The following is a 20,725-nucleotide window of genomic DNA, read 5'->3' as shown; positions in this document are numbered from 1 at the left end:
GATCCCAAACAGAGCGCTAAGTTGTGTGTGTGCATGCGTGTGAAGAAGAGAGATTGCCGTGACTGACGTCAGAACCCTCCTCAGTGAGGTGCCCAAGGAAAACGGCCAGGAATGGCGCGGTTAAGGTGGGTGGGTGATGCTTGATGAAAAAATACTCTCGATGAATGCAGTTACACAAATCATCATTTGAAGACCTGTAAAACGCAGTCGGATCTATTTTAAAGAATTGAATTCACTCTCATTCTCTTTCATATGCCTATAAAAATTAATCATTGGATACATAATGTAAAAATTGTACTAATTTAGGTTCAGAAATACCCTTGTTAATATTTCATGTGGGATTATTAAGGCCTTACATTATTTACAGTATTAAGTAAAACCTCCAGTGAGGCATGATGGTGCTGCAAATAGGTTCACAGCCACAGCTCCAGGGCTTGAGGGTTCATGCCAAATCTGTGCAGGTTTCCTTCAGTTGTTTCCCACAGTCTAAAAACCAGAGGTGGAAAGAGTACTAACAGTTAATTTGATGAAATTTTATTCATCAAGTAAAATTACAGGTGTTAAAATGTACTTAAAAAAAGAGTACTCAGAGTAAAAGTTACTTTTAACTTTTTATATGTTAATATTTTTACTCAATTACAGTAAGTAAATGTAATTCGTTACTTTCCACCTCTGCCAAAAACATGTTGGTAGGTGGATTGTGCAAAAGTGTCCACAGGTGTGTGTTTTTGATGCATTGGGATGGACTGGCAACCCGGCCTGCCTTGTCCCAGTGATTCAGGTGTGCTCCAGAACCACTGTGACTTTGAACAAAATGAAGCAGTTATGGAAAAAATGAATAAAAGGAGTACAACTTCTTCAGTGGATATTTGGATCAAATTTTATCATTCAGAGTATTCCACTGCTGGTCAATAATGTTTACATTTTCATAATGACAGATCAAATTTGTGAACAAACTACAAAAACATTTTACATGAGTTAAGCCACGATACAGAAAATACATCAAATAAATCAGTCAAGAAACCTTTATTTGGAGCCTGTTTCTTTTACACTGGATTTAATGTTAGGTGCTCCACTATCAGACAATGAATTATGCATGCACAACTTGAAATAGCAGCTTCACATGAAATGTATAGGCACCGTACTCAATGCCAAGCATGAAACATACAGCCACACTGCACTGAGCTGTGGATTTTAGGAACTGTGTTTTTCTAGTGGGTGGCACGGTGGTGCAGCAGGAAGTGTCGCTGTCACACAGCTCCAGGGACCTGGAGGTTGTGTATTCAAGTCCCGCGCCGGGTGACTGTCTGTGAGGAGTTTGGTGTGTTCTCCCTGTGTCTGCGTGGGTTTCCTCCCACAGTCCAAAAACACACGTTGGTAGTTGGATTGGTGACTTAAAAGTGTGTGTGTGTGTGTTGCCCTGTGAAGGACTGGCGCCCCCTCCAGGGTGTATTCCCGCTTTGCACCCAATGATTCCAGGTAGGCTCTGGACCCACCCTGACCCTGAACTGGATAAGGGTTACAGATAATGAATGAATGTTTTTCTAGTGATAGAGGACAATTAAATTTGTGACAAGTCGATATTGTATTGTGTCCAGAAATTATCATTCAGACCAACATCCCGAGTTTTCTTTTCACAGAGCTGATTCAGAATGTAGAAAAATGCCCATCATAAATCATATAAAAAAAAGCCTTTTTTCATGACTTTACACTGACATTTATTTTACAAAAGAACAGTAAAATTACATTGTCTTTAACATTCTGTCCAAAACAAAAGAGGTAAAAAGAACAAAGAGAAAAAAAGGAGACAAAGAGTTGTTGGGAATTTGTGGGAGGCCCTAATCCTTCCCAGGACAGAAGAAAACACGCGTTTTAACACACCTCCTCAACACTGAGTCACTCTTCATTAATATCGCATAATGGCAACACACACACACACACACGATACACTGCCCCAACAAACACCCACACTTATGTCACTTGATTCATTAACAGCCTGCTCTGAATCCCAGAATGCAGAGCAAGTGTCCAGATGGCTGGTGAATAAACTCCCCATCTCTGCTGCCCTCTCACCAGAAAGGTAACACAAGCCATACGCAGATCCAGATCCAGCAGGAGCACTCACTGGCCCGATCAGAGGCTTGGTAGGCTCACAGGAAGACTAGTGTTACATTGAGAGTGACCCAGGACACCGCACTGACTCAATACTCAACACATAAGCCTGTTAAAGTGACCCAGAAGCAGCAGCAGCTGCTTAGTGCACTAATGATAGAAGCCTGTCTATAAACACTGCTCGTCCAGAGCAATAAGGCATTTTTAAAAGGGTTAAAAATTTTAATTATGAATAATTAGGTTGACTTTTTTTCTTATCGAGTGGTGCTCACATGAGAAGCATCAAATAACTTCGCAGTCCCTATATTGGGTCTTTCACACGGGGGCAGGAACTCTTAAAATAGGTCTTCAGGTCATTGGGTAGCGGTAAAATGGCTGTGAGGAAGAATCACTGGAGAATCACCTAACTAACAGTGGATGGGGACTACTTTTCAACAGGCTTTTTTATATTTAACTAAGGCAGGATCACCCAGTCTGATCATTTTAGCTCAAACACAGTCCGTACAAAATGATCAGAAGCCAGGGAGAAAACTATTCAACAACTGTATGAATGTATTTCATTCACAGCTTAATGTGAAAAAAAGCTAATTATCCTTGGGTTTCAACAGTCTGTACAACGCTGCAGCCTTCTTCTGGTCTCTAAAACTCAGTTCCATTCTTCTCTGGAAGTGCATCAAAATGGGATCACACGAGACAAGTGCAAAACAGTTGGTCGAGTCTGTGAATGCCTGAAAATGTCACGCTCACAATGCCCTTCTGATTTGCAAACGACTCGAGTCTCCTTACCCGTTCAAGAGATGTTTTCTCCAAAAGTGTATGTATCCATGTTGTTTTCAGGTGTTCAGAATTTTAGAGTTGCTGTTTCTGTTTCAGTAGCCATACTTGTCATTCAAATGAGTCCGACCATCTCCGGTCTGACCTGCTCAAACAAAAAACAGCAAAAAGTGGTCATTTCAGTTTGTAGAACCTTTAAATAACAAGCTGCCATGCTTCAAACTGAATCAAACTGGTCACTGAGGGGTTCCTAATGGCAGTGATGCTTTCCACCTGGTTCCATGGCAATATTCACATGTTAAACTGATTGCCCACTCTCTCAAGCACTCAGGGAGAATGAATAGAAGCAATGTGTCCAAGCACGTGTCAAACATTCTGAGCCTTAGCTGGAATCCAATCAAAAACGGTTGATGGAAACTTCTTAAGTATAACAATGAACGTTCCTCTTTAGATGATTGCTCAAACAACACCCATTAAGGTCATTTGTAGTTTTACTGCAAATGCACCCAAAATGTCGGACACTTATCTTGCTGTGGAGTGATGAAAGACCATTTGGCAAATACAGTGGTTAAATGAAGGCCATTACTTTCTGTATTAGGTCAGCTTTAATGTCAGTGGGATCGTGGCATACATTCACATACCAGGCAAAGCGCTTCTGGCAGGCTTTAATCCTGGTTCACTAAGGAAGCAAGACTTTATCTCATAACTCTGTGGCTTTGATGTGAATACTTTGGCCTTGCAACAAAAATGCGATGTGAGTACTTGGTTTCTCCAAACTAGTTCTTTCAACTGTGTTATTCTTCCCTTGCGTTTTCCCTTTTCCAGACTGGTCCAGTGGTTCAGGGATTACTCTGGGTGAAAGAATTTCTGGGCTGGGCACAAAACATGTTGAAGCAGTGTTTGAAGACTCTTCAGATCAAAATAATCGAAATCCCTGCCCTAAGTATGAAAGCAATTACACTCTGAATGCTAAAAAAACAAGAATTGAAGAGCATGAGGAAGAGCATGTCCTTGCCTCCAGCACAAATGTATGCATTTGAGGAAGAAGAACAAACACTCTTGAATAAAAGGTGTAAACAGAGCTCTGGAAAAATTGACACAGTACCTGCTGGAGGTACCCACACACAGTAGTCAGGATCGTCTTCTGGGTATTGCTTGGACATGGTGCTAGGAGGCTGTGGGGGGTACAGAAAATAACATTCATAATGGCGTATAAATAATTATAAGCTATTAAAGTATAGAAATGTATATTATTGGATTCAAATTCATTCATTCATTATCTGTAAGTGCTTATCCAGTTAAGGGTCTCAGTGGGTCCAGAGCCTACCTGGAATCATTGGGCGCAAGGCAGGAATACACCCTGGAGGGGGCGCCAGTCCTTCATAGGGCAACACACACACTTACACATTCACTCACACACTCACACCTACTGACACTTTTGAGTCGCCAATCCACCTACCAACGTGTGTTTTTGGATTGTGGGAGGAAACCGGAGCACCCGGAGGAAACCCACGCGGACACAGGGAGAACACGCCAACTCCTCACAGTGGATTCAAATTGGTATCTGCAAATGACTTCTTAAAGAAGGATGCATGTAGGGCACATTTTAAAAAAAGCTAGAAGGCTAATATTAACTGCCCAATATGTTGCATCAGGTAACAGTATCACACTGAGCGATGAGGAGAGAGAGGACCATCCAACCCACCCAGAGCAAAGGCAATTGTGCTTTGGAACTCCTTGTGATTATAGGGTCAATGCTTCCAAAGCAAAAAAATAACACATGCTTTATGAATTATAAATGTTTTTGGAGATTTTGTAAAACATACTTGGTCTCTAAAGCAAACACTGCACTCTCAGAGGATCGTTTCTGTCTGAAGGCACAAGCATTCTGAAAATCTGTAAAAGACTTGAGAGAGTTCATTTTTGAAACACGCTGAAGTGTAAACACAAATCACACATACCCTGCTTGGGCCAATTATCTTCTTTCCAGTCTTCTTCTGAGGCTCAGTGTGTTCTCCTTGGAAACATAAGATGACAATTTAAGACGACTGTTAATGCTCTAAACAAATAATCTTGAAAATAAATAAATAAGTCAATACCTTCATCATGAGGAGGTGAAGAAGAGCCTTCTTTGGGATGAATGGGTTTAATCTTCTTTTTAGACAGTGGTGAAGGCTTCTTCATTGGTGGGTTACAAGGTTCTGTCTCTAAACATAAATGAACACATTTAGGTGCCATGGGGGATAAATAATAATAATATATATATAAAAAAACAAGCCTAACACTGCCCCCTCATGGTCAAAGTATAGAAAGGCAGAAATACAATGTTGATTCAACAATTAAATGAGGACATTTTCCTCCAACAAAAAAAGCACTTATCCCTTAACTACGTTTATTTATTTAAAGATAGTAACATTTTTTAATAATGATGAATATTTATTTTAATATTTATAGTAGTTATGTGCCTTATTTTTCTCTCAAAAAAATGAAGCTGTGCTATGTACAACAACTCTAGTACAATGAAGCACACGAGTCAACTCCAACTGCACTGAATAACACACCTAAGTTCTTGGAATTGTGTCATGCTCTTACCTTTAGGGCTGTGTGAACAAATGTCTTCTGACTGCTGTCTTGTGCTGTCTTTGTTGCTTGTCTCATCTTCCATATCAACCTCAGACACAGCTGAGCTTTCTTTGCCAGTTTCTCCTTGTTTTACTCCCTCCTCCTCCTCCTCTTCCTCCTCCTCCTCTCCACCCAGGGGTAGTTCTTTCATGTTGAACAGCTCAGGGGGCAAGTTGGGTCTCTTTGGAGGCAACTTCTATTTGTGGGCATAAGAGAGAATACTGATTACACGCCAAGATTCCTTTAATGTCTCAATTTTGTGATTTTTGCTTTACATAAGTAGCAGGAAACTATATGATACAGTAGAGATGACCTCACCCCAATGGTCCCCGTCTTCAGTTTGAATTTTCTGCCACCTTTCATGGCTCCAAAAAGTGGCAAAGTTATTTTTTTGGGCTTCTCCGGCTCTGACGACTGACTAGAGTTCCTAAAAGAAAGAGTTAAAGAGAAAGAGAGAGAGAGATAAAATTCCACAGCTACGACTAATGGGCATTAATCTAAAAAAAAGCTACTAAATTCTTAGTAACAATAATATACAGAGGTTAAAAGCCTACTATTTTCATTATTTGCATTTTAATTATTAAATATATTCTGCATTTTAAAAGTTTAACCCCTTTAGCCCCAAAGATTGGGCCGTGACGTACGCCGTCTGTAGAGATGGCAGCTGGGTGGGTCGGGTGAGTTCAATGAGTTTACGCAGCCGCTGGCCTTCCTTCTTTAACTCAGCAATGTGCAGATGTAGTTTCTTCCTCTCCACTCCGTCCAGAGCGGCCTGGCTGCGCACAGCACTCATAAATGCATCCAGAGGGTCTTCTGTGGATGAGCTGGAGCCTCCTGATGACATGGTGAACCAAAAATAAAAGAAAGTATGAAGTTGTGTGCACTTGAAGTGAAGGGGGAAAATGATGATTTTTAATGATAGACATAGAGACTGTTTATTCAGCTTGGCATAGTACATTTGAACAGGACAGATTTAAGCTACATTTGTAGGAGTGTTTAAGCCTTGTTCAAATTAGATGAGTTTGACGAGTCCGATTTCATGATATTTGTTTCTTCACTTGAAGCACTGCAGTCCATGTCTTCCTACTAAAACCGTGCATACACCTGCATCAAATGCAATTACAGTCTGACGGTACACCTTGGATTGGGAAACTTGTAATTTACAGTGTGCTCCACTTCTCACCTTTTTCAGCAGAACTCAGTTTCTTCTCTGTTTCAGCCTGTTCTTTCTCCAGTTCTGCAAGTTTGGCAACCTTATAAAGAGCATAAGAACATCTCCCTTTATAATATGTTACATAACTATTCAAACTCTCTGACTTAAGTTGAGGGCGGCATGGTGGTGCAGCAGGTAGTGTCACAGTCACACAGCTCCAGGGGCCTGGAGGTTGTGGGTTCGATTCTCGCTCTGGGTGAGTTGGTGTGTTCTCCCCGTGTCCGCGTGGGTTTCCTCCTGGTGACTGTCTGTGAGGAGTGTTCTCCCAGTGTCTGCGTGGGTTTCCTCCGGGTGACTGTCTGTGAGGAGTGTGGTGTGTTCTCCCTGTGTCTGCGTGGGTTTCCTCCTGGTGACTGTCTGTGAGGAGTGTGGTGTGTTCTCCCTGTGTCTGCGTGGGTTTTCTCTGGGTGACTGTCTGTGAGGAGTGTGGTGTGTTCTCCCTGTGTCTGCGTGGGTTTCCTCCGGGTGACTGTCTGTTAGGAGTGTGGTGTGTTCTCCCAGTGTCTGCGTGGGTTTCCTCCGGGTGACTGTCTGTGAGGAGTGTGGTTTGTTCTCCCAGTGTCTGCGTGGGTTTCCTCCGGGTGACTGTCTGTGAGGAGTGTGGTTTGTTCTCCCAGTGTCTGCGTGGGTTTCCTCCGGGTGACTGTCTGTGAGTAGTGTGGTGTGTTCTCCCAGTGTCTGCGTGGGTTTCCTCCGGGTGACTGTCTGTGAGTAGTGTGGTGTGTTCTCCCAGTGTCTGCGTGGGTTTCCTCCGGTTGCTCCGGTTTCCTCCCACAGTCCAAAAACACACTATGGTAGGTGGACTGGCGACTCAAAAGTGTCTGTAGGTGTGAGTGAACATGTGTGTGTGTCTGTGTTGCCCTGTGAAGGACAGGGTGTATTCCTGCCTTGCGCCCAATGATTCCAGGTAGGCTCTGGACCTTACAGATAATGAATGAATGAATGACTTAAGTTGACTAATGTAGAGCTTTTGTTTGCAACGAGCACAAGCCTGAGTTTCTTTACCAGCGAGTCGTAAGTATCGGGCTGTTCCTCGATCTTTCCTGCCTTCTTCATGCGTTCTTTTCTCTTCCTCTCCACAGTTCCTGTCCGGTCCAAGAAGGAATCGTCATCACTGTCATAGTAGTCATCATCCTCCCAGTTTTTCTTTTTACGCTTGCGGGAGACTGCAGGGAATAAGCAGAGATAAAGCAGGATAAAATGCAACACAAGAAAGACCAAGAATATGTGCTTATCCATTTGATCTTCATCTACTCCTTCCTTGTGGGGCCTTGGAAAAAAATCCCCACTGCCCCAGTCCTATTTCTGATGACCAAAGCTGATTCTATTAGATGCTAGACACCTACCTGCTTCCTGCCTCAATAATCCTCGCGCCTCCAGCATGCGGCAGGCTTCCAAAGAGCACTGGATAGCCGCCTCCTTCTTCTTCCCTGTGTGTGTGACCTCAGCGACCAGCTGTCTGCCCACAGCATCATCCACTGGCAACCTGGAATTAGAAGAATTAACATCTTCTGTGACCCGTCTACATGCGCGTCTTTACTATACACGACAAACAGGTATTAACACTGAAGAGAACACCACTCCCACTTATCCCAATTTTATTAAACCTTTATCACTCCTTATACAGCACCTGCACTGATGTATAGCCCGAGTTATGTTTGCAAAGAAGTTTGTGTCCAGAACAGACACACATTAAAGTGACTGAATTAATTAATTAATCATAATGGATGTCTGCAAGCTTTAGATTATAAATAGCTTACTTGATTCTGCAGAGCCATGTGCTATGGCCTTTGTCTTCATATTCAAACTCCAGTTCTTCACCTAAAATAACACAAAAACACATAGTGGCATATTCAAAAAAGGGTCACCTATAGTGTTAAATCTAATATACTTTTACTTCAAATGACCTTCTCTATCATAGAAGCCCTGCAAAGCCTTTTTAGGATCTTTCAGGTAAGCTGCTTCCTGGTCTTCTTGAAACTCTACGGCAAATGGATTCTCCTCGTTCTCGTCGTCGTCTGGGGCGGCTTCGTCCTCTGGATTCATTGACAAAATACAGTAAATAACACTTCATAAATATTAAGTCCAGTAATCTGTCAACCCTGATCATTATTCCTTCCTTACCTATTCCCCAGGAGCAGCCAGTGTCTTCCGAAGAACTCCTTCCGGAAGACTCCTTCTCTTCATTTTTCTCATCATCTTTCTCATCATCGTCATCTGAGCCATCGCCCATCATCCTCTTTTCCAGCTCTTGCCGCTGCTTCCTGGCCCTCTCTCTCAGCTCTGTGACGGTCAGCTCTGACTCTGCCTCCTCATCAAATTCAGGACCCTAAAAGCAGGCAAAACAAAGCATAAGTAACAAGAGAGTCATAAACAATGTATAATTTCACAGTACATTTTTAATAATTTAACCCATGACTTAATTTAGTTGTTGCACATGCCTGAAGGATGAAGAGCCTGGTGCTGCCACCGAATTTCAGCACGTGTCCCACCCTCAGCCGTATATACGTTTTGGGTGGGACTTTGTTCTTGTTGACAAAAGTGCCATGAGTGCTGCCCAGGTCATAGACGTAAAAACCCGGCTCTTCTCCCACTGCCCCGTCCTCTCCAGCAAGGCCTCGGTACTGGACCACAGCGTGGTAGCGGGATATGGAGGGGTGCTCCAGAGACACGTCACACACAGGCAAGCGCCCCACCACAAAGTAACTCTGCTGGGTCAAGGGGATGGAGTCCAGGATGGATCCGTTCTTCAGGAGCTCAAAGGCGTAGGGGACAGTGGCAACTCCAGCCCAGGGTGGCTCTGTGTATGGTAGTGGGGGGAATTTACCACATGGGGGGGCTTTTACTTTTAAATCTTGTTTGGGTTTTGCAGGGCTGGGTCTTGGTCCTGCAGCAGTGGGTATCTTCTGTTTCACTGCAGAGGGCTCTGTGGAGTCTTTTGGTGTGTCCTGGTCCTCTGGAGTAGCTCTCTGAGCTCCAGTGTTCACTGGCTGTGTGATTCCCTCTTGTATGGAGCCATCCCCCTGTTGTGGTAAGATATAAGACTTGTGCTTAAAATGATTAGTATCATATCAATAGTATTATATAACGCATCTTTAGCTAGACACCTTAAACCCACATTAAGCCAGGTAAAGGAGATTGGACAGTCCTAAACTCCGGGCTTAAAAATCCTGATTATCCGAGTAAGGGGATACAGTGTAACCTATGTTTTACTGAAATAAGCGACTCACGCTCTCCGCCGTTAAGCTCCGCTTCCCAGTCCGGGAGGGAGCTGCTAGAAACGCGGGTTTTTTAAACACGTCCGCGGGTTCCTCCGGCTGCTCCGAGATTCCCTCCGGCTCCTCTGTCTTTGGAAGCCGCTCACTCTCTCTCCGCTCTGGCTCTAGCTCCGCTTTCGTGCTGTCCTCCATGACTGACTGTTTGGTGCAAAGCCTAAACCGTTCCGACCTGCAGCTGCTATTCACTCAAGGCTACAGCCCTTCATTAAATCATTTTTTTTACTGGATATTTTTGGTTGAAAACCAATTCCAACGTACTCTGCTATTTAACACATTTAGTACTAATCATCGGAATCTTATGCCTCTGAAAATAAAACATAATAATGAGTAAAATATAAGCTACAATCTGCAACAAATCACTGAACTCTCCGAGACCCGCAGAAGTGCCCTACTGAGTGTGCACTATAAAGGGAGCAGTTTGTTATTCTGCCGACGACAGAGAATTGCTCGTTTTACACATAATTAAAAGCCACGTTACCTATGAAATAATTAAATATCTGAATGGTATTTCATGGCGTAATTAGCCTATTTAGATGTATTTGAGAAAAAGCTAATATTTCAATTTTTTTTTAATAGGTAGGAACTATTAAGTGCATGTCGTTACCCGGACTCGTTTAGCGGGGTACTCAGATGATGCTGTTGAATACTAAAACAATTCTCTTGTAAACATCACAAAAATAGCAAGTATTTCTGTTTTCATTTATCGGGGTAAGTGTTACTGGACTTCTACTTCTTTACACCTTGCTCACAATTATTTCTAAGAGGGTGAAAGTGGATAGAAGTCCGACGGAGCTGCGTTTCGGCGATGATTTGTATGTTTCATTTAAGCCCTGTCCTTAACCTGGGGATGTATGTTAAAGACAGGGAGGACTTAAAAGTAGGATTTCTGAGTTTAGCCAGCTAGATAACTTGTGCTCGAAGTTTGAGCTTTACATGTGTAACGTTTCTTGCTTCTGTTTTACTTAACTTTGGGCTGAAGTTATCTGGGAGATGGGTTTATTATACAAAGAAATTCTTAGGTAGCTCGAAGCCCAAAGTGTGATTTACCCACTAGGAACTCCTCTTCTGATTGGTTGAGCTACTGTTCAGACATCACCTTTGGCTAAATTTAACGGGTAAGTTGAGAAACCCTGCTTTGTGGAACACCCGCTAAAAAGGGTAAGGGTAAAAAGGGTTTTCCAAAAAGCAGGATTTCGCCAGTTAAATTAAGCCAAAGGTCAAATGACAAAACCCAAGTGGCATTACCCTTGGACAACCCTCAACTTTTCTGGGGTTATATTATCTGGTTAAATTCTGCTGAGTGAAATAACCCCATATGGCTTTTATATTCAAGGCGAATTTATAGGATGCAAACACTTCCGGTGACATCACATGAAACCAAACTGTTTAGCCTCATAGGTTCTGTACATAAACACTGTGAACTGTACATTTTAACATTATTATTATGAATGTCCACAGCCTATTTATAAATGTTCCCTGTATAGTAAATATATTTGACATCTACTAAAAGTGTATATTTCAAATTTCCATAAGAGTCGTCTTATAGTTTAGACCTGAAGTGTGCACTCCAATGCAAAACTAAACAAGCAAACTCTGATCTACAGTCATGCCTTAGATGTGAAATAGATTTGATTTTAACTGAAGTATAGCTACAGTGGTCTGTCCGTTAGCATGTTTGTGTAATTCATGTGTTGTGAGGGGTGGTGGCATGATGCAACGTTTAGAGATTCTGTCACACATACATTTCTGTATGTGGATTGGCTATGCAAATATATACGTATGATGTCCTGCAATGGATTGGTGTTTCTGCCCTATGCCCAGTGTTTCCAGCTAGGCAATGAGACTCACTGTGACTCTGAACTGGATAAAGTGGTTACAGAAAATGAATGAGTGTTAAGAGTCAGAAAGAGGCCTAAAAAGTAGCCCTATTCACAAGGATTTGTTTTGTTTGTCTCCCTGTGACTACAGCCAGTAAAATATATACAGGTGTTAAAATCGCCAGAAAAGATGATGCGTTACTGGGGCGAGCTCCCAGTTGCGTCTGCCCCACCGGGCCGGAGCTCTTTTGACCTTCTTCAGCGAGAGTTTCGTCAGGTGGAGATGCAGGACCCTCCCCTTCACCAGCCTTCAGCTCAGCGTCCAAGACCCACCACCATGCTGGACATACCCTCTGAGCCCTGCAGCCTAACCATACATACTGTGCAGCTGAGTCAACATGCCAGACGCCTCCGTAGCCTCATTACTGCCGCTCAAGCGGGTCAGCAGCCTCTCACAACTCCATCTGATACTCAGGGCCTTCTCAGAACTGAGGAGGGAGACTCGCTTCCCCCACGCCCGATTACTCCAGCAGCGCCAGACGACCTCCTACCTCTGGACAGTAAAACTCCTTGTGATCCTTTCCAGCTGAGGCACAGTGACCCAGAGAGTGACTTCTACAAGTGAGTACAGTTTGCACCCATGGCCCACTATGCAAATACATGTCATGTACAGGGAAAATATTTGTGTACATTTAACAGACAGTGGTAATGTACCAAATTTAAAGTATTGAGAATGAAATGACATTTTAAATGTGGTCTAAATGCATGTATGGCACAATTTTTATTTGACTTTTTCCTTTATATTAACTCAGCAATTAAATCGATTTTGTGAATGAAAGTTCCTTTTAAAGCATATTTGAATATTTTACAATGCACATCCAAATATTTGCATTGGAATTTATAGTTAATTGCTTTTATTAATATGTTCCAAAATGTAAACAGGATCAATTTAAATATATATTTAGTACATGTACATTTTTTTATATATATTTGCACAATATCCAAATACATCTGTGATGTTGCAATATGGAAAAGTTCTTTTATATATGGGCGATATGGCCCTAAATTAATATCACAATATTTTAAGGTATTTTGGCGATAACAATATTCTTGGCGATACGATAAAACACTGAAAATAACTGTATTCATTTCACACACACTATTGCTACAAAGTAAATGTATTAATATTAATTATATTTTTATTTCTTATTTAAATAATATTTAATTACATTTTATTTTAGTTCAAATCTAACAATTTCAAACATTCAGAAGAAATAACAAATAACCAAGATTCTGACTCTGTATAAATATATTTAGAATATTGATATTTATATGCAAACCACCTTCACACGTCACTGAAGTCACTCGTCTTTTTGGAGCAAATTTCTACCGTACCTATCACTGTGCATAAAAGTCTTACATAATTAATGTACGTCATATTATGTGTAACTGCATGATGCCATTACGTAAACATTATACATAAACATAAACAAGTCAGAATATCACGATTTTTAATAATTTATTTTTAAATATTGCTATATTATTGCACATGATACGATATGGCAAAGCCCTATAATATATATATATATATATATATATATATATATATATATATATATATATATATATATATATATATATATATATATATATATATATATATAATGTATATATATATATATATGTGTGTGTATATATATATATATATATATATGTGTGTGTATGTGTGTGTGTGTAAAATTCTGATATTTCACCAGCCTATTTGCCACCTAGGGAAATCTTAATAGGTTTGATCGAGGAGCACGGACTTTTTGAATTAATTTTCCATCACTTTGAATGAGTCACTGCCAGCCCTTTCTGTTTTTTTTTTCATCTTTACTCTCTGTTCTCATTTCTCTCAGAGGTGAAGGAGAGCCGGTGACAGAGCTGAGCTGGCCCTCCTGCCGTCAGCTCCTCTACCAGTCAGTTGCTACAGTGCTTGCCCATGCTGGCTTTGAGTCAGCAAATGAGAGCGTGCTGGAGACCCTAACTGACCTGGTCCACGAACATTACCTGCGTTTGACGCGCCTCCTCCGTGTGGCAGTGGACCGGGAAGCTCGTCTGGGCTCCACCCCTTTCCCTGATGTGGTAGAGCAGGTATTCCACGAAGTCGGCATTGGCAGCGTGCTTGCCCTTCAGCGTTTTTGGCAGGTCCGCATCAAAGACTATCACAGCTACATGCTCCAGGTGAGATATGCTAAATGGATTTACAACAGAGCAATGTGGTACCGTGATAGGATGCCACCTGTGCAACAAGTCCAGTTGTGAAATTTCTCCGTCTGGCAAACTTATGAACGAGTCTGGGTTAAGCGGTTACCTGGAAAATGGTATTTGTCTGACTGTATTTTGTCTAGTGTAAAGTTAAGTGGAGGGGTGATTGGTGTGATGGTGTGGGGTTGTTTTTCAGGAGTTGGGCTCAGCCCCTTAGTTCCAGTGAAAGGAACTTTTAATGCTTCAGCATATCAAGAGATGTTGGACAATTTCATGCTCCCAACTTTTTGAGAACAGTTTGTGGATGACCCCTGCCTGTTCCAACATGACGATGCACCAGTGCACAAAGCAAGGTCCATAAAGACATGGATGAACGAGTTTGGTGTGGACGTACTTGACTGGCCTGCAGAGTCCTGACCTCAACCCGATAGAATAACCTTTGGGATAAATTAGAACAGGCGGCACGGTGGCGCAGCAGGTAGTGTAGCAGTCACACAGCTTCAGGGACCTGGAGGTTGTGGGTTCAAGTCCCACTCCGGGTTACTCTCTGTGAGGAGTTTCGTGTATTCTCCTAGTGTCTGCGTGAGATTCCTTCCTCGGTCCAAAACACACATTGGTAGGTGGACTGGCGCCCCCCTCCAGGGTGTATTCTCGCCTTGCGCCCAGTGATTTTGGGTAGGCTTCCGGACCCACCGCGACCCTGAACTGGATAAGTGGTTTCAGACAATGAATGAATGAATGAATTAGAGCACAGACTGCAAGCCAGGCCTTCTTGTCCAACATCAGTGTCTGTCCTCACAAATGCGGTGGAAGAATTGTCAAAGATTTCTATAAACACTGTCTTGAACCTTGTGGGAAGCCTTCCCAGAAGAGTTGAAGCTGTTATAGCTGCAAAGACTGGGCTGACATCATTTTAAACCCTGTGGATTAAGATTGGAATGTGTCTCAAGTTCATGTGTGTGAGAAGGCAGACGAATGAATACTTTTGGCAATAAAGTGTAATTCAACAGAAAACAACAGAAAAACTTTCCCAACTGGATTTATTTATAGCATTGTTGGTAAGGACCAATGGTGAGTTAACATGAGTGAAATCTGCCTGTTGTAAGTTTTTCTAACGATTCTGAATCTAATCAAACGATTCTGAATGACTCTTCATCTTAAAAGTTTAATTCGAAAGATACTGTATGAATATTTTTGAGTAATTATTTTTGGTGACACCTCAGAGGGAGGAAATGCATATGCATTGAAGCACTGTGATTGATTTTAGCACACTTTTGCATATGTTTTTCTTAAAGTAAATCTGACTAGTTTGTAATACTCAAACTTTTACAATGGGTCACAGAGAACTTTTGCTTTTGAAATTAAATAATTTAAAAAAGCTATGTGCCCCAAAACGTTTGACTAGCAGTGGTTATATCATACAGAGTGGTTTCCTACATGTCTGTATCACAAAAGGATTGAGCAGGTTAATAGTCCTCATATTGACTAAGCTTGTACTTTATACAAAACAACATCTGAATGCATCCACCTTTGTTCTTTAGGTTAGTAAAGAGCTGTCAGAGGAGTACGAGAGACTTGTAAACCCAGAGAAGGCATTGGAAGATTCCAAACCACTGAAGGTTAAAGAGGAACCCATGAGTGACATTGCCTTCCCTTTGAGTGAGGAGCCAGAGGCAGACCTGGCCTCAGGTGACCAAGCCCTGCCCATTGGAGTCCTGGGGCCTTCAAGCGAAAGGCTGGCAGGAGGACTGGAGGAAGGACAATCTCCTCACACCACAGGTACTTGATCACGTCAATGTTATTCAAAATGGAGTTAAAAAAAAGCCTTTAATACACCACTGCATTCATATAATAAGAACATTGATTTCTCACAGTCACCCACAGAACACTCTAGAACATCTGATATCATACAGGTAGGCCACAACACACCAGAAACCATTTTAGGATTTCTTAAGCCTGGCATACACTGTGCGATTTCATGTCTCGCTGTATGAAATGCTGCAGATGAAAACTTGACCAGATTCTAGGACACTGTTATCCCCATGAGTTGATGTCAGACTCCATAATAAATATTTTCTGGTGATAAACGCATGCTGAGAGAAAATTGCTGCATCATTCCAAGCCATGGGAAATCACAGCAGAGGTCACGCTGAGATTTTGGACAAAACTTTTGCCTGAAGATTACAGCAGGCTGTCTTTGGTCACAGAGACACCAAATCTGTTGCCATGGATAGAGTGCTACATTATAGGATCAAAGACCAGCGACTTTACCTCATGACCAAGGATTTTTTAGCGCGTCCATGATTTCTTACAGCTGTTATCCTGATAATTATAGTAGTGTACCCACCACTAGAAGGACAAATGCCTACATGTGTAATTACTCTCATTAAACAACAGTTTTTGCATAACCAACTAAGCTTAAAGTTAGTTTCATCTAATACTGACTATTGTGGACCATTTTCAAAGGTACTGCATTGCCAGGTCAACTTGTGCTCCATATTAACCTCATAAATGGCAGATTCATTTTTTGGCTTTGGATGCTAAACAGTACTACGACCAGTTCATTGTAAAGTCATTAACTGTGATGATTAATCACTGCTTAAGTGTCTAAAGCTGCAGAGAACGAACCCCTGTCTAAATTATAACGGTTTCATCACAATTCGCTTTATTATTTGTGAACAGGACCAGCAGGAAACAGCTCCCCTTTGTGGCAGCTGCCACAAGTGAAGATGGAGCCACAGGATGGCGAGGAGGGCCAGGTGTCAGGTCACGGGGTCCTGGGAGGTGATGTCTTTGAGGAGGGGCCCATGTCCACTATGAGCGAGGCAGGAATGGCTCCATCACCTGGTGGATCAGACGGCAGCTATGGATCCCACTCTCCAGACTCACTGATGGGCACCTCCCCTTTCAATCAGCGGCCCAAGAAACGAATGAGGAAAGTGTGATTGTGGACAGGATTACAAATGGGGTGTCAACGATGTTTGTGATGAGGAATGAACATTTTCTTTTGTCTAAAGGTAGCCAATAAATGGACTAAATGTATGAGAGGTGGGGCATATCTAAGTTCTTATTTGCCACCTTTCTCCCTATTGCCAATGTAGGTTTCAAGTCAGACAGGGATTGATTCATTTAGCATTTCCACCTTCTGTTACAACATAATTGTGAAGAAGTTATTGTTTAAACTAAGCACAAATTTAAAGCATCTGCTATAAAACAGTAGCCAGAGTCAGTAAAGTTACCCTTGACATACATATAAGTTAGAGAAGACATATTATTAAAAGGAAAATCACTTTTTCAGTGCATGTGCACACTCTGAAGCTCCTACCAACCCACACGCCCTAAAAGAATCCAACCCAGCCAATGTTTTTTTTTTTTTTTTTTTTTTTTTTTGGGTGATCTGCCTAAAGCTGAAAACATGGGATAAAAAGTCTGATTTTGTGCTGCTTCTTACAGTGCAGACATTTTAGAATTATCCCTCTTCCTAACAGCTCTGGAGCCGTGTTTATTTACACAAAAACGCAACGAGCACTGAGAATTAAGACTACTGATTAAATATGCAAATGGAGTATGGCCTGTGCCTGGGTTCTCATGCTGAACTGAACTGTGGCTCATACTCATTTAAAGGAACAGGTGTTGAAACTAGCTGGCCTGAACTGGGCTGTTTAGACGGTTTAAGAAATGTGCTGTTTTGTTTGATCCTTTTGGTATTTTGACAAAAGCATGTCATATCCATTTTCATAACGACCGCACATAACTTAGTTAAGCAAAGGGGTAGGATATGTGTCCTTTAAAATCAAATGCAGTCTGATGATGCCTGTGATGTCAGCTCCTTGGGTACTGGATCAGAGTTACTGTTTTTAAATGACGTTGAGAGAAAGAGGTGGAGAGAGTGAGAGTGTACTCTAACAAATAGCTGCTGGTCACTGTTTTACCCACTTACTGTGTTAAGCAATTACATGTTTGGCATGGTAAAATTAGCATCTGTTTATTGTAATGGAACGATCCAGGAATCACAACATGGGGAGTAATTATAGCCTGATGTCTGTTTCAGAACGTACAGGGACATCAATCAAAGGATAATGGCAAATTAATTACAGCTCACATAAATCTGCATATTAAGTAAGCAGGGCTTTTTGGTACCTGTTAGCATATTTCCAGTTGTCACAGCGGATGCAGACTATTGTCTCCAAGCCACCTGTTCCAAAAAAATAAAACATCAGCACTAAGATTCGATATGAATTGAGTCCCTCTTTAGCTTCCCCAATTACCCAAGCAACCTGTGAAGCCATCAAAGTACAGTCAGAGCAAACAATAGCGGGCAAACTTTCTGTTTAATATGATGTTACCTTTCAGTTGCAGCCTTAAGGGCTCATGTAAATATTTTAATTGTCTGACTTGCGAGCCATAATGGAAGAGAACTTGGGTCCTTAAAGCATCCATCTTTTGTTAATGTCAGTCCATTTAAAATCAATGGACTGACAATGTACTTAGAAACAAGTGTGGAACAGATAATGAGAAGCTACTAGCTACTTTTGATTAGGTTTTACAGCTGACTGCTGAGCTAAAGGTTGGTATTGTCCTTTACAAGTTTCTTATTATTTGAACAAATGGGTTTAGAATTTCTTTGTTATTTGTATTTGTAAATGATTATTTTATAGAAAAAACTTAAACTATAAATAAATTTTCTTCAGTAAATCTGTAATTGCCTTCTGTGGATGATTAAGAGGAAATATACGTTATCGGCAGAATAGGCCTAGGTTGTTAAATTACCTAAGTCACACAGCTCCAGGGACCTGGAGGTTGTGAGTTCGATTCCTGCTCCGGGTGACTGTCTGTGAGGAGTGTGGTGTGTTCTCCCTGTGTCTGCGTGGGTTTCCTCCGGGTGACTGTCTGTGAGGAGTGTGGTGTGTTCTCCCTGTGTGTGCGTGGGTGTCCTTCGGGTGACTGACTGTGAGGAGTGCGGTGTGTTCTCTCTGTGTCTGTGTGGGTGTCCTTCGGGTGCTCCGGTTTCCTCCAACAGTCCAAAAACACACGTTGGTAGGTTGATTAGAGACTCAAAAGTGTCCGTAGGTGTGAGTGTGGGTGTTGCCCTGTGAAGGACTGGTGCCCCCTCCAGGGTGTATTCCTGACTTGCGCCCAATGATTCCGGGTAGGCTCTGGACCCACTGCGACCTTGAACTGGATAAGGGTTACAGATAATGAATGAATGAAAGAATAGGAAGTATTCTTTGAGTAAAAGCTTTTTGTAAGTCACTCTGGATAAGAGAGTTAAATGTTGTAAATGTAACAAGCTTTAACAAGTTAATTTCAGTTTATTGGTGGAGTTATCCACACTGCCTGGCTAAATCAGCACTTTCTACAAGAAGTTGTGGAACAATCCCAAATTGACCTTATATAGTGTTATGACAATATAGTGTATACTTTCATTCATACATCGTCTTTAACAGATGCATCACATGTTGTTAATAACAAAATTGAGTAAAAGTGTCTTTCTGTATCATGGCAAAAACAATGGACATCTTGGGTCTGTTGTTTGTACTTTTGTCCATTTTAAGAAAGGATCTTATGGAACTCACTTACCAGTATTTAGCAGGTTGGAGGTTTACCAGTAAGGGGTGCTATAGACAGTCCTATAACTTTACAGCAATAAGAAACTGTCCTCATCTCATCTTTTCTGCTTGAAGAAACTGTCCATTTTTATTATATGTCATATGTTATACACTAACGATATTAGGAAGTCTACATGAGATTATTCAAGGCAGGTGTCTGATTGTTTACATTTGGGGTAAGGGGAATATTTTGTACAATTGATTTGCACTGATCTATTAGATGCCCATAAAATTTACTTTTCTGTGAGAGAATCGACTGCACTCTGTCTAGGAACAAATCAATAACTCTACGTGCTGCAAAGATCTTAATACTACAAGCAGCTCCGCAATGCTATTCTCTCTCTCACTGCTGCCCTGAGTGAGTGCTACCCGCCAGTGAACAGGGTGAGAGAGAGTTTAGACGGTTCTACAGTTGAGTTTGTATTCAGGAGATTAATCTAACTCACGCAGTGGCTATCTAGTTGTCAGTGGTGTGTCCCTGTCAGCTCTCTGGAGCCAGACAGCGATTTCAGCTCTGGCCTAATGGCCTTTCTCTGAACAGACTTCATTCAAAAAAGAAATACATAAATAAATAAATAAAAATAAAGCCTCTCTTTTCCACTCCTTTGAATAAAAGGTGTGGAGTATCGATTTTATGAGGATTGTAGCAACAGCAGGGGGCAGTATTGTGCCACACTGTGGCCCCAGCATCTCATCGCCTCTCTCCAGGTGTTCAATATTTTTTTTTTTTTTTGCTCTGCCTGCCTGTATTGAACCTTCTGCCTTGTGAACAAGCAGCAATTCTGTTTGAACGGGTGGAGTAATCCATTCTGCATGTCTCCAATGGCATCTGTGATTTCCTCACACTCCCTTCTATAAAATGAAAACATGTTCAGAGCTCAGTGAGATAATTATCCCCAAGAGGCAGCACAAATACCTGTATCTTTCTGTGCAGAAAACATGAAGTAACTCCTGTTTCAAAGGAAACAAGGCCAATCTTCAGCTTTGGAGAAAAAGACGGCACCTGCAGACAAACGTTACACATTTTCTGCCCAACCTTCAGGTCCGATA

General features: G+C 41.7%; 2 protein-coding genes across 3 annotated transcripts; one reads left to right on the top strand and one right to left on the bottom strand.

The window, feature by feature from the left end:
* Window positions 1-879: 879 nt before the first annotated feature.
* slc4a1ap (solute carrier family 4 member 1 adaptor protein) lies at window positions 880-10,179 on the bottom strand. The gene is made up of 15 exons (XM_066675153.1): window positions 9,952-10,179; window positions 9,163-9,744; window positions 8,846-9,050; window positions 8,629-8,757; window positions 8,482-8,542; window positions 8,068-8,207; window positions 7,727-7,887; window positions 6,692-6,761; window positions 6,153-6,342; window positions 5,827-5,935; window positions 5,479-5,704; window positions 4,986-5,093; window positions 4,848-4,903; window positions 3,992-4,061; window positions 880-3,031 (listed from the first exon to the last, which is right to left on the bottom strand). The coding sequence occupies exons 1-15, from the start codon at window positions 10,129-10,131 to the stop codon at window positions 2,982-2,984; spliced, it is 2,337 nt and encodes a 778-aa protein (XP_066531250.1). The 5' UTR covers window positions 10,132-10,179; the 3' UTR covers window positions 880-2,981.
* Window positions 10,180-10,579: 400 nt separating this feature from the next.
* On the top strand, window positions 10,580-18,737 carry supt7l (SPT7 like, STAGA complex subunit gamma). 2 transcript variants are annotated; one of them, XM_066685142.1, is made up of 5 exons: window positions 10,580-10,707; window positions 11,968-12,437; window positions 13,718-14,042; window positions 15,608-15,845; window positions 16,749-18,736. In XM_066685142.1, the coding sequence occupies exons 2-5, from the start codon at window positions 12,007-12,009 to the stop codon at window positions 17,009-17,011; spliced, it is 1,257 nt and encodes a 418-aa protein (XP_066541239.1). In that variant the 5' UTR covers window positions 10,580-10,707; window positions 11,968-12,006; the 3' UTR covers window positions 17,012-18,736. The 2 variants fall into 2 exon arrangements, with proteins under 2 accessions (XP_066541239.1, XP_066541249.1); XM_066685152.1 differs by lacking the exon at window positions 10,580-10,707 and adding an exon at window positions 10,723-10,811 and having other exon boundaries at window positions 16,749-18,737.
* The last annotated feature ends 1,988 nt before the right edge of the window (window positions 18,738-20,725 follow it).

Source organism: Hoplias malabaricus, chromosome 1 (genome assembly GCF_029633855.1).
Source record: "Hoplias malabaricus isolate fHopMal1 chromosome 1, fHopMal1.hap1, whole genome shotgun sequence".
Lineage (NCBI taxonomy): Eukaryota > Metazoa > Chordata > Actinopteri > Characiformes > Erythrinidae > Hoplias > Hoplias malabaricus.
Note: the sequence above shows the minus strand (reverse complement) of the source record. Positions and strands in the feature narration are given on the sequence as shown.